General features: G+C 27.5%; 1 protein-coding gene across 1 annotated transcript in view; it reads left to right on the top strand.

The window, feature by feature from the left end:
- The window catches only part of LOC129958649 (nephrin-like), a 658,065-nt gene that overhangs the window by 276,011 nt on the left and 366,776 nt on the right, over window positions 1–15,278 (top strand). The window contains exon 3 of the mRNA XM_056071256.1: window positions 12,786–12,907. Within this exon, the coding sequence (XP_055927231.1) occupies window positions 12,786–12,907 (122 nt within the window). The remainder of the gene's footprint in view (window positions 1–12,785; window positions 12,908–15,278) is intronic.

Here is a 15,278-nt window from a genome sequence, read left to right as displayed (position 1 = left end):
TAAAATGAAATTTTTAGCTTTCAGAGTGAAACTTGATGCATGAGTTATATATAAATAAAAAGTGAAAATAGTGAGACCAAAATCCCGCAAAAAAAATATGAAATTTGTGAATGGGAAAGGTGACGAATCAATGAAAGATGTTTTTATTTTTATGTGAGTTTTTTTTTTTTATTTGCTGTTTGGGAGAAATTTAATTATTTTCTCGTTTTTTCGCTTCCTTTAATGAACCATCTTTTAAAGAACCATGCTTCCTTTGAAGTTAATTTGAAACATTTGGGTAGAAAGTTCCAAAATTAATGATTCCCTGGAAAGAACTCACTAATTTGTCACATTTTTATATGCGTTCTCCAGTTTTTATTCCGTAAACTTGATTTTACTTATTAATTTATATTATATTGTTGAACGAAGTATTATTATAGAATTTTTTTAGCAGAAATTATGAAAACTTTTTATGAGTTAAATATCTTGAGTAATACTAGAGTCAATGGTCTGACCGAAACATTCAACCATATTCTTAATACAGATGTTATCTGCCTTTTTAAATGTGCATAAAATTTGAACCATGGGCAACGCAGTTAACATCACGGATGTTCAGATTTTTATTTTCAGGATCCCATATGCTAGGGTTAAGTGTTAAGTAGTATTTTAAAGAAAATCTGTGCTTATTTATATTGCTCTAGGTAACAGTATTTATGAAATTTTGATATTTGGAGTGAATATAGCTTACGATCTTTAGATTTTTTTCCCCAGCTAATCGCTGGCATACAGCTAAAGCACAAATACCGGAAAATTGCCTTGAATTTTGGACCCTATTTTCGACCAGTTGAAAATAAAATTTGACATAAAACTGCAATTGTGATTACAAGATAACATACAAATTTTCATTTATTTTATTCATTTCCTTTCTGTGATATTATGTCCACATGCATGCAGAAAAACAGACCAATAGCTTATGACAACTTTAGTTCAAAATTTTATAAGAATCTACTCTTTAGATCATAATAAATGTGCACCAAATTTTATCTCTCGAGTTCTTTATTTTTTCTAGTTAGCATATTCACTTATACTCCAACAGTTAGACACACTTCTTCTGAAAAGAATGTGTTTAAAAATTGACAGAAATCCACAAATTAGGTGTTAAGATTGCATTCTTAAACATTTTCAAAATGTGTGTTTTGGACTTTGAGAGGTCTAAAACATGAAGATTCATAAAAATATCGAATTCGAATTATTGAAGAAATATTTTCTCTTTGTACGCTTCATATACGAAAAAGTAATAAAAGCATTAAAAGAATAAAACATAGAAATCTTTAATATTTGGTGAATTCATTAACTAGATTAATCTCCCATTTGATAATGTCCGAGTTCTGCTGGTGAAGAACCTGTCAATTTTGAATTTTAATTAAATGCCGAGGAACATATGGAAATATCCAATTTTTGAAATTTACTCTTATCACTACTGATGATCAAAACGATGGACGAGTAGATTTTTGATGCAAAGACATAACGTATACTTGACTATAAAAATAGCAGATACTTTGAAGAATCCTTTGTCATGACCTTGTAACCTTCTGATTTTAAAGCTTTGACCACAGTAAAAAAATTTGATTCTGTTCCAACGATAGGGAAAAAAAACCAAGTTTCTTAAGAATTTGCTAATGACATTTCAATTGATGATTTGGACATACACGTGATGAAATAGATTTGATCACAGAATAGACATTAAAGTAATGTTAAAATCACGTCACACCTCCGTTTCTAGATCTTATGTAGTTTTAAATGAATAAATATAGAAATAGATAATTTCCTTCTAAACGAGTCAAATAAAATGGAATTAGGAAAAATATAAAATAAATTGACTATAGGGATAAAAAAAGAGAAAAAAATGCAATATATTAAAAAAACAAAAATGTAATAAAAACAGTTAAAAAATCGTTTTCTGGATGTGAAATTCAAAAATATTGAAAAAAAAAAACATTGTTTTTATATTAAGTGCAAAGATGATGAGGAATAAACCCTCTGTGTTATTCGAGAGTATGAAAAATATTTTTTTAAATAAGAACAACGCATAAAATATAAAATAATAATAATAATTTGAAGCAAAGAACCCGCACATGTTCCCCAGAAATATAGCAAAATATTGCACATACGTATGAAATATACAAATGAAACAAAAAAAATTACACAGTAGTTGGAACATAAAAATATATTAACGTATTTCTATTACGTGTCGAAAAAGTTATGGTGATGAATTTCTATTTACCCTGGTATTTGGGGAAATGGGGCTTCACCTACCTATAAATAAAAAAAAAAAATAATGGACGCCTTAAAAATAAATTTCAATATATTTGTTTATATAATTTTTTAAAAATATTTCAAATCAAAACTCTTCCATTGTGAATTTTTTGTTTTCTCATATCAAATAATGTGGCCTAACAATACATTTTACTCCTTTTCGCGATCTGAAATTCTTGCATATGACACCATTTTTAGTCGGCATTCTTAGTTTAAGAATTGAAACAACAAATTAACTTTGCAATTCAGTTTAGTAATTATTTTTTCTCTCCAAAAATAGCTTTACAGAAAATCAATTATTCGAGAAAAGATGGATATGTATTTGAAAGAATTAGTCCATTAATTTTAACTAAACTATAGATATTTCACCATCCGGTTAAACCTCCAATTAAGTGATCACCAACTTCTGATTGGTCCCCTCCCACATCCAGAATCTCGGTTATCGGCAAGAATTCTTTCTTTCGCTTGTCTGCGGATAATAGTTATCGGGAAAAGACGTCCAATCACAAATTCTCAGTAGTTGAAACTTTACGAGTAATTGATATTGAAAGATTTGCTTGTTTTCTGAATTAGCATAGAAAGGAGTTTCAGAGACACATTTACTAGATAAAAGGTAGAATTTCGTAATCACCATATTGCCTGTCTTTCTTAGAATTTTAAAATTTTAAAAATTTCTTAGAATTTAAAAGTTCTTCAAACTTAGAATTTCAGCAATATTAGTTTCTGAGAAGTTTATAGATCTTTAAGCACTTAGTAAAATTGCAAACACTATTAATTTTAAATGCAGAATTTTTAAAAATTGCGTGATCATTAGTTGTCTTAAAATATATTGAACTCAAATTATGTGAGAAATTTATTGCAAAATGTGAAAATGTTTTCTAAAAGACCACGTGTTCATATTTCGCTTTAATATGGGTTATCGATATATATATAATGCGTAATTGAAAGTGCATACTTTCAATTCTCGTTATTTTCATTAATTTCTTTAGAGGTTGATTTCAGTTCAACACAGTTGCAATTGATGAATGTTTTATAACTATTAAATGCTGCATTAGTGAAAATAACCATTCTGTAATTAAAATTTCGTTTCCGTATTTTAGTGCCATAAAAAAATATTTTTTTATGGCACTAATATACGGATTTCTTCATTCAAAATATAACCTAGTAATTTACATTAAAACAAATTATTTACTCTTTATTATGGGATTCCTACTCTTTAATTTTAATCATTTTACATCCAGAATGTTTGTTTATTCTTCAGGAACCATAATTTATCGCATAAGTTTGCAAAAAAGTATTTTGAGAGTACCTTGAGATAAACTCGTGTTCTTTAATGGTAGTCTAATTATTATTTCTCTCTATGAAAACCTGTTGATAAACAATTACACATTCTATTGCTATCTATAATTCCAAACTTGGGAATAAGAAAATAAGACTGAAGATCTAAAGGCTTTATCAAGATACCTGGTATCGTCAGATTCCCTTCTCTTTCTTAGTTAATATTTTTTCAAAGGGCCATCTGCTATCTAGCGGTGAAAAACTCGTGGTTCCAGGGTGGCATATGTAGAAAAAGGGCAAATTTTTAATGGGCTTTTCCCCAATGATGCTTATGCCTTCTTAGTGATGGGCTAGTTGCATGGGGTGCTCTGTATCAAGGAAAATTTCCAAACGTAGAAATCCGTTACTTTGTGAACGTCTTTCAAGTTTGGACCGTTGGGAAGTTCTGAATTATTATATTTAAAGTTAGTTCTAAATGATTCGAAATGCTTCTTTGTGCACAAAAAAATATGGATAGTAGACCTTAGTAGACTTCAGTTTTTTTTTTTAATGCTGGGTTAGAATTAGCAATCGGAGATCCTTCCAGTTCTTGTTACTGTGCCATCATTTCATTGAAAGCATTAATTATCAACTTTATTCTCATGTTTTTAGGAATCTTAAAGGGTTTTAAGGAGAAGTATTTATCTATAATGAGCTACATGAGAGATAGTAATTTTAAACGCTTTAAAAGAAAGAGTGTTCTCTACTGTGGAAATCAAATCTAAATCAAATCTGCATCGCAAATGCATTTCATCTGGCTTGTAAAACTGGTGAGCTCTGTGAGTTTTTGAATATGCATTAAAGGAATTGAATATGTAGCCTAGCTTGCTTTAAGTTTCATGTGAATAATTTTTTTATTTAGATTATTTTTAGTCTAAATATTTTAACTATTTCAGTCGAACCTGCTTCCGGAGAGACGAATATTCATCGCAGAAGAAAAACAATTCGAAAATCAATTGCAAATTTGATTAGGTTCGAAATTCAGTTGCAAATTAATAATTTTAGATTTCTATCCCTTGTTTTTTAAAAGTCTTTTTTGATTTTATTAAATTGATTTAAGTCTAAGAAAACTTTGAATCATCGGAAATATTATGTTTAATAAAATGTGGAACTTGTGTATTATATAATTATTTTCTTCGTAATTCGTTCTAAGCCAATGTTGCACTTCCAAACGCCTGGAAACAGTGCCTCTAAAGTCGTTAATCGTGACTGAGATTTTGAGGTACAAATTGTCACACTCATCTAGCCGAGTAAATATCTTACATTTTTTAGAACTGCTTTAAAAATCCAATTTCTCAAAGAGTAACAATTGGCAAGTCAGATTCTAGGGATATTCAACATGAGTGCTGCCGATTCTTGAAATCTATCATCTTTGATCCAAAAGCGAGGTCGCGGTGATATAGGGGTAAGGTCCCTTAATCAGAGTCAGAGGTTCAATGTTCGACAACGGATGTCATTAAAGATTCTTTTTGTATTTGGGTCTGGTGCGCGTTACAAATTCATGTCGATCATCAAACGTCATTCAAACGTATACGAAAGATAGGAGCGGAGTAGTGCGATTTCAGGTTTCGTCCTCATTATCTAACTACGATGTTTATTCTGAAATAATCTTCATATTGCTTCGAAATGGAATGCTGATATAATTAAAATTGAACTGAAATTTTAATGGACAATTGAAATCCGCTATATATAGCAGTTTTAAATAAGCAATATGCATTTTTTTGGAAACTCATACAAAAATATATTTTCAATAAAATAGTCCTTGTGTGACTAAACTATTTTTAATAAAGATTTTTATTTTTTTATTTATGATAAATTCTAAAATTCAAAACGATCTTTTTCCCATATTGACGCAACATAAATTCATTGAAAATGATATAAAGAAATCCAATTTAGTTTTGTAAATAATTGCTTTGAATAGACTTACTGAAATAGGGAAAAATTCTGTGAATTAAAAAAAAAATCCCTTTAAACATTGGAAAAATGCAGGCAATAAAAGGGAATAAAACAGATATATTTTTCATTTTGTTGAAATAGTTTTGCGATGAATTGCGAAAGATTGCTTCTATGTAGATTTAATGTTCGAAATGATCTATGGCATCCAAAGAAATTCTCATATTTGTGCCTGTTAGAAGATGCAAATGGGTGTTTCAGTTCTCGTGGAAGAAAGCCATTGACAAATATATTCTAAAATTTTTACATTTCAGGGTGGAACCTTGTTCACATTTTCCCCATATTTAAAGGATGAAGTCGTGCATGTAAACAGAGACTATTTCATTTGAATTCTAATATATTATTCTTTTGCCTTTAAGCCGTGGGTGAATTTTCATTTTCTTTTCCAGTTTTGGCTTATTCCGAGAGTTAAACATTTCGAGAAAACGAAGTGAAATGATTCAAAAAGAAAAAATATGTATTTAATTATTATTTACTAATATATTTTTGTATGCTAATTAGGTACAATATCATTTCATCCTCTCTCAGTTTCTAAAATAAGTGTTATTTTAATCTTCAGATGACAGTCATATGAACATTCAAATTGTCCTCTGTAGAGATTTCTGGCAAAGTTATAGTAAAAATCATCTTTGTCCTTTCAAGTTATTCGTTAATAAGAATTGGATCTTTTGAATATTGCAGGAAGTTTCTCATTCTCGTACTTCGTCACTAGAAATAAATTTGTAATCGCTATCGGTAAAACTATCTCCATGGTAATTAGAAGATAGTCTGATTAGTTATTCGAAATGAGAGGCATTTTACTGGAACACTATCTGAATCTTTCATGTACCCCCCAAAAAATATTCAACTTAAGTATAAAAAATATTCACCCCTAAAAAGAAAATTAATATTTTTGACTTCATTTGCTATATTGCAAAATATTATATTCTTTTTAAATATTTCATCTGTTCTCCACATTAAATAATGACATTATTTGAAATTAATTAATTAAATACAATAATCCTCGTCGAAATTAATTTTTTGCTGCTTAACCAACATTTATTTTTATTAAATATTACCAAATTTCAAAATTTTCGAATTAACAACTTCATTTGGTTTTACATCTGAAGAGCACAAAACTAGAATGGAAATTTTTGATAAATTGATGTAAGCACCGTATTGCAAAAGCAATGAAAGTGAAACATTTAAAAAGTGCTGTTAACTAACATATGATGGCTAAAACTTTTGACCCATTCCAGTAATGAAAGAAATCATGTTTTTGATTTCAATATAACATATGTTTTTCTTTTATTTCAGTTTAACATATTTTTGACTTTCCTAGCGATTTGCCTTAACGATAAGTAAGCCTTGCTCCACTCAAACTTTCAGCGCCTCTTTTGTAATTAAACTTGTCGCGCAATGTATAGTTTGAATACAATCAAAGAGAAAAGAATGCAAACACGAACAGACTTCACCCTGTCAGACCTCTTGTGTAGCCTTGCCTATTATTATCGAACAAGAAAGCAAGCATTGTTTTAGCTCGTTTACATCTTTGCCAAATTAATTTACTAGGAGAACAACCAATAATGTGCTAGATTTGCAATTATATGTCCATCCGTCATATTATGTCAAAATGTTCAAATTTCAATGGTGAAACATTTCATACATTTTCAATTTCATTATCAAATTTGCTTGATAAAATGCCTCATATTCACCTGGTTACATTTTTAAAGACCCCCTAAATTATTTCATTTCAATTATATTATTATTTTAAAGTGTACCATTTTACATTTTAAGTCTTATTATGCATTTATATTGATATGATTTTAACTTCATGATTGACGCAACATTGTCAGTTTCATAGCTCATGTGCCATGAAATCCATGATCAAACTTAACCACGCCATTTGAATACACTTTTATATTTTTAAAGTAGAATTATCATGCCATTTTATATCTTTAATATAATTCAAAATTTTTTGTTTTAGATGTTTCGACATCCTATCTTACCGCTTCAGTTGTTACATTTTGAAATTTTAAGAGACTTTTATTATTTTGTGATTTCTTCCTCATTTTGGAATTTTTAATGCTCTTTGGTATTTTTAAATAATCATTATTTTAATTAGCTAAAGATTAAAATAAAGGGAAATATATTTAAAATATTAACAAATAGACTTTTCATTGTGTTTGTTTCACCAAGTTTTTATATTTTACATACGCTCAACAATTTTGGAGATTTATTTACTTAGCACAAGAATTAATTAGACGATTTCCTTTTAGCTGCATAATTACTATTAATTCTGTTAGATTAGTTTTTATACAAATGTATGCTAAGTAATGTAAATATTTAGGTAAAGTAATAAAAATATCTTCAGAAAATAATGCTTTCAACAAGGATTTTCCTTTCTTTTGAACATCTGTTTCCTGCTTAATTCGATTTCTAGAAAACTTTTACTTTGCGTCAATGACCGATATTTTCACCGAGAAGAGTCGATCTAATTCCTCATTTTATTTCTTTCTTGGAATCTTTTGTCTAAAAGAGTGCGATTCTTTTCTACCATCCTAAATAAAAGTAAGAGGTGAAGAACTATTTTTATAGCTATTAGTTTTATCATTTAAGAAAAGAAGTTAAGATGCCACTGATGGCGTTAAAAGCAAATTGTCGCCACTTGATTACTGTAATATGAATGACAGTCAATAAAAGAAGTGATTACTTTGTACTCTATTGCATTCTTTGTCCAATTTTGGTAGGTGATTCTTATTTTAACCTTCAAAATACGATAGGTGATAATCTGAAAATACCTTTTGTAAAGATTCAGAAGAAGAAAAAATGTTTCTCCTTTTAGAGTTAAGATACAGGATTCCTTTCTATTCCCTGTGGAGTTACCTAATTTTGTCTTTCCTATCAGATTATATTTAGTTATCAAGTATAGAGTGATATTACAGGCCAAATTAGAAAAACTATCTAAACTAATTAGAGAATAAGTGGAAGAGTTTCATCGAAGTAATGAGATATTAATCGATTACTGTTAATAATTAATTAAAGTATGTACCAAAAGACATCTTTGACATCTGTATCATTCGTAAAAGATGAATAATTGAATCATTACACTTTTTCTAGAGAATTTTACCATAAATAATAATTTATGTATCTAAAGACAACTTAATTGCATTAAAAAATATAAATCCATGGTTTAAAATTTGTAATTGACGAAGCTAAGTTAATTTATTTAAATTAAATACATTTAAATTTAAAAGAGAAATATAATCCGTGAAAAGCCGTACAAACCTACGATAAAAAAGTAAAATAAAAGTTCTTTTATGGTAACATTTTTAGATTTAAATTCTAATTGAACAACTGCGCAACTAAAATTTGCGTCGAACTATTGTATCAAGCTTTAAAATGTCGAAAACGATTTGTTTAAAAGATAAAGTTTGTTCCTAGATTCGAACCATCTTTTTCTTCAATTGTCTCTCATTTTTCACCAATTATAATTTATTGTCCATAAATTATATCTCAATCTCCATTTTTTTGGTTTTCTTATACTTTATGATGCAAGTTTGCTTTACAATAAAATTTTGAAATTTATTGTTAAGGTGTTTTGTTTGAATGAAGCATAAATATTCCTCTGCACGCGGATCTTTTTGAAATATTCAAATAAAAGCGTGTCTGACTGCTCCCTAGATATTACTAAAGAAAGAAATAACTATGATACTAAAAATCATATAAAAGAGGGAGATAATCTAAAGCTGAAGGGAACAAACATCCCTGTATGAATTCAAAGCTTTAAAGAGCAGTTTTTAAATAATAAATATAACTTTCGACAGTCTTAGATGGTCTGCTAAATCTGCACAAACTAATAAAAATGTGGAGAATTAAATTCCCTTTTATACGTTTCTTAAAGACGATACCATCATGAAACTCCGAAATAATAGATGGATTATGTTTTATGGTAACAATAAATCTTTTTCCCCAATTCAGATGGTGCATTATATTAGAATTACTTTTAATTTATGATGCTGTTTTACGGATATGTTGCATTTGATGGAGAAGAAATTGTATTTAATTGTTAATGATGCTAGTAGAAAGGTAGGTTTTAAAGTAGCAATTATTCTAATATTAGGAAAATTTAATTAAATCTAACTCAAAACTATTTTTACTAAACGAAAGTGTTGTAAAACATATGCTAGAGAGTATACGGCGTATATTAAAATATTCTGATCTTTGTTGTCACTGCATAATATCGAAAAAATAAAATTAATATATTTTTCATTTTACGTTTTAAAGTTCAGATAAATAGTTTTACTTTAGAAACTAATAAGAGATGTTTTATTGCTTATTTAAATACATTTTAGGGAATATTGATAAAATTTCGAAGCATATGATTGTTCAATATTGCTTCCTACACATGTGTAATTTAATTTAACTACACATGTATAATTTAATTTTGTTTAAAAAATTTAACTTTTTATTTCTTTGGCGGTTTTAAGAAATAAGTAAAAAGTATACATATGTGTAATTTAACTGTTTTAAATTCCGTATACATATATATGCAATGTAATGGTTATACGTAGAATTTTTGTGCATAGATCCTTGTAAAAACTAATTTAAATATATGGTATATCATTTTTTTTAATATTCAATGTTGTGATTATTAGGTGATGGAACATTATTTAATTTTTCCACTTGCGTAGTGCTTTTTCCGGAGTTAAGTATTTATAGGAAGCAAATAATAAAAATAATTATAAAAATAATAAAAATAAGTAATAATACCTGATAGTAGAAAAATAGATCAATGAATGGACAGTAAAAAGTTGTTGAATTAAAAAAAAATCCATAAATTTAAAGAAAACTTATACTACTTCAAAAAAGAAAATGATTATTATCGTTTGATGGTCTAGTGAGAATTGCAATATTAATTTTTGAAGAACACGTGAAATTTCAAATTGAATCGGGTAGGAAATTAAATAAATATACTTGATTATCAAACAATTTTTAAATGAATTATTAAAATATACTTATTTTAATAATTATTTAATTACTTTTATTTTTGAAATATCTATCATATGTTAATTCAGCAATTCAGTATTCATATATGAAGTCATCTCGGGTCGTATCATTAGATTCTTGTCTGATCATTCAATTCGAATTAAAAAAATTCACATTATCTAAGAAGTGAATTCTTAAGTTTTTTGCTTATAAAATATTTTCTTTATGTTTTCTATTTAATCATTTTTGTTCGCATTCTTTTAAAAATACAGCATCGGTACAGTGACTACTCCATTCAACAAAAAAAGTATTTGAAAAATCACATTCAGCAGCTGAAGATGTAGACTTTTAGGATGAAAAAAGTTTTAAAGCACACAATTTTTACTGAGAGAATAAATTATTGAGAAAATTGTTTATTAATGATGCACAATCCAGCAGCCTTTGAAAGAAACATTGATCAGGAAAATAGCTCAGAAGAAAGTGGATAAATTAGTTTAAAGAATTTATCTTAAAAATAATAAAACTTTACAGCAGAGAATCGAATTAATTGAAATGTTAGCATTTATAACAAACTAAAAAAAAATTTAAACGTTGGTTATAATAATGAATATTTATTGAGATTTTACCATTTAAAAACAAACTTTTCTTATTGAATTTTTAAATAAAATTAAATGCTTAAATATTATGTTCATGAGGAAATGCAGTTTTTTCAGTTTGGAAATTGTTTCGCTGAATAAGATATTTTGCAGCTCCGGGCAATACACAGTATGAGGCAACTCATTTAATAATTGCCAATTTCGTTTGACATGTTGGCAAATTTTTAACATGAGTAACATCTTTATGGATTATTTAAATTAAATTTTTTATTCTAGTATTTCTGTGGAAATATTTCTGTTTTTATTTACTTTCTTTTAATATGTATATCACGAGAAACATGTTTAAATTCTTGTAACATTAACCATAATTATTAGATCATGAATTTATATTTATTATTAAAACATTTATTTAGTATAACATATTATAAAGAAAAAATAAACAAAATATTAAACATTATGATTTTAATGAACCAATAAATTATAAATATGAAGATAATTATTTTTTTAATTTATTTAATAATGATTTTAATAATTTAATAATGATTTTAATAATTTAATAGTGATAATAATTTAATAATGATTTTAATAATTTAATAGTGATAATAATTTAATAAGGATTTTAATGAACCAATAAATTATAAATATGAAGATAATTATTTTTTTAATTTATTTAATAATGATTTTAATAATTTAATAGTGATAATAATTTAATAAGGATTTTAATAATTTAATAGTGATAATAATTTAATAAGGATTTTAATAATTTAATAGTGATAATAATTTAATAGTGATTTTAATAATTTAATAGTGATAATAATTTAATAATGATTTTAATAATTTAATAGTGATAATAATTTAATAGTGATAATAATTTAATAGTGATTTTAATGAACCAATAAATTATAAATATGAAGATAATTATTTTTTAATTTATTTAACAATGATTTTAATAATTCATTGTAGACAAACATACTATTGCAGGTATTTTAAAACAACGAATTTTTTTACTGATTTATATATTTGGAAACTAAGCTGATAATATATTTGAATCCACCTGCTTGCAGCCCTCCTCAACCCGACAGTTGCCTAGACAATTTGTACTTTATAGAATAATCTTTAAAATATTTAAAGCTATTATCACTCATTTGCATAATTATAGATAATTACTTCTCAGAAATACCTTTTAGATTTCTCAAAACATGAGAATAATGTCGATAATTAATGCTTTCAATCTACAAGTTTCACAGCAGCAAGACCTGGAAGAATCTCCGGTTACTAATTGTAACCAAGGATGGGCAATGTTTTGTCATATACTATCAAAAACATATGAAACAGGAGACTACACATAAAGCGCTTCGGATAATTTCGATAATTAACGCTTTCAATCAACTGGCTGTTCATAAGCAAGTATTGGATTCAAAAGAATCTCCGATTTCTAATTGTATCCGAACATGAATAATGTTTTGTCATATACCATTAAAAAACATAAAAAAGAAGAATCTAATGTCTAGTAGTCGCCACTGTAGAAATCCGTTCCTTCACTTTTTATCATGAAAATTGATATGATGATAAATTTGTGGCTGTAATTAATATTCCTCTGAGATTATTTTTGTAGGCTTTACTGTTTTTTACATAATTTTTTAATCTTTTTTTCAGGTTACGATCCGGATATACCTGGTTATGAAAGATATGAAATGAGAGTTGATCATACTCGTTCTGCTTACACTTTATTAGTTCATGATGCCCGTCTCGATGATGAAGCAGAATTTCAATGCCAGGTAAATATTTACTTAAATTTACCGTATTGTATGTGAGCTGATCAGAAATATATTGACATATTTCCTGAAAAACATACAAAAATGTTGACATTTTATATAATATTGTAAACTAAAAATTAGCTTTTTCTCCAGCTAATTTTCTAAAGAAATCCGAAATTTGCATAGTGATTTGATCGAACCTTTCCTTACATGTCATCTGATTTCACAAATAATATTCCTTTTGTTAAACAACTGATTAATTAATAAGAACAGTTAATAAATAAAATTTTGTGATGCGATGAAACAATAACGATCCTAAAACAGATCCACACGACAGGGATTTCAGATTAACAAACGAAATGAAGAAAAATATTCGTGTGTTTTTATGTTAAATAAAGAATATATATCCATAATAGAGTCGCCATGAGATTTGAATTGATTTAGAGAAAGGACCAGTATAAAAACTTTATAAATAATACCATATCAAAATCAGTTTATAAAAAAAAATACACATTGTATTGCTAGATTCCTCATTTAAGTTGAACAATCGAAAGTTGACTTTCTGATTTGAAAATGGCAGATAAAAAGAAAGCCATAATCTTTTATCTTCTACAACAAACAGAAAGAGTCATTACCTTCTTAGAATTGCGATCATTCATTTAACTATTTGAATAGTTTCTAGAAGAGTTGGCTTTTAAACGTCTTTTCTAGGGAGTTAGTTTTTTCTAGCAGATGGTTTCATTTAGTATGCAAACCGTTACTTCCATGAGAAAATTGGAGACTTGTTTATACTTTAACACGGTCTTTTGCGTATTTGGAAAAAGATTTATTCTAGATGTTAATTTGAATGCATGGAAGAGAATGGAAGCTTCAGTGTGTTTAGTGTGTTTCTATTTTTCCCTCATTATCCTTTAACAGCATCAAACTATAAGACATTTTCGTGAGAGATAATGTTAAAATAATGTAGTGAATTTTTGTTATGAAATCTAATTAAGCAAAACGCAAATTAAAGTAATTAGCAAAAATTTTCAATTTGTTACTTAAACAAAATACTATTTAAACGCATTTGTCTGGATAAATAATTTTTTTCTCGTAATTGCAAAGAGATATAAAAGTTTAAACCTTCTTATTGTAAAATAATATATTTATGTTTACACTTTATATTATATACTACCACTAAGGTTTCAGTGTTTGAAATCTCTGATTACAATCTCTAAATGTTTAAGAATATTTTTCTATAGATGGTTTATGGACATTCATGAAAAATACTCTATGGAAAAACGGTGTTAAAAATTGAATGGGGCGCACAAAGGAAAGCTGTATTCTAGATAGACACGCACATGCATATATCTTCTCTTTGGACACGTAAAGAATTGTAGATACAGATGTATATAAATGTATTCTCTTGAAAAAAATTGTTTACTTCATAAATTTTCTTTTTTTTTTTTTACTTTCTTTTCACTTTTTCAAACAAATGCATATAGATGTATTCACTTAAAAAAATAGTGATTTCATAATTTTTTTTAAAAATTTTTCAAAGAAATGCATATAAATGTATTCACTTGAAAAAAATTTGTTGATTTCATAAATTTTCTTTTTCCACTTTCTTTTCACTTTTTCAAACAAATGCATATAAATGCATTCACTTGAAAAAAAAAATTGTTGATTTCATAAATTTTCTCTTTTCACTTTCTCAAACAAATACATATAAATGTATTCACTTGAAAAAAATTTGTTGATTTCATACATTTTCTTTTTTCACTTTCTTTTGTATATTTTTCTTCCTTACTTTGCTGAATTTTAGTAGCATTAATGTTTTCTTATGCTACATATATTATAAATTAATATATTAATCTGTTTATCATGTTACTTGAAATAAATTAGATAGCTCAAATAATGGAATATTTCCAAAACTTTCATGCTTTTATTTTTGTTAGCGAAATGGGTTAAAAAGTTACTTTCGTACTACTTCTGTTATCATGTTAGAAGGGATATAAGTGTGCTAGGTTGAAGAGAGCTGCATGCAATTGATTATCCTTCCAAGGGCTGCTCAACTTGATATAAATCATGGTAATTTAATACACATGCTTAGAATTAATTTCATTGTTTTCTTCCATTATCAAGTGTTCTGTGCCACGGAGAAGCACCTAGTAATTGAGGATGAGAGGCCTTCAACATGGTGGTTGGTTCTCGCCACCCTTTTGGGTACACGAAAAGGTGGGAGTCTGGCTTCTCCCATCCATTGACACTCTTCCTTCGGGAAGGGTTGTACCGTGGCCGGTGATGACCCTTAGAACTCAACCACAGTTCCAACAGTGTTGCTGTTACGGCGGTCCGGTCATTCACGTCTTTCCTTGTGCCTTCCTTCGGGTCGGAGTAACTAGTTTTTGGC

The sequence above is a fragment of the Argiope bruennichi genome, chromosome X1 (genome assembly GCF_947563725.1).
Source record: "Argiope bruennichi chromosome X1, qqArgBrue1.1, whole genome shotgun sequence".
Classification (NCBI taxonomy): Eukaryota; Metazoa; Arthropoda; class Arachnida; order Araneae; family Araneidae; genus Argiope; species Argiope bruennichi.
This window is presented reverse-complemented; position numbering and strand designations above follow the sequence as displayed.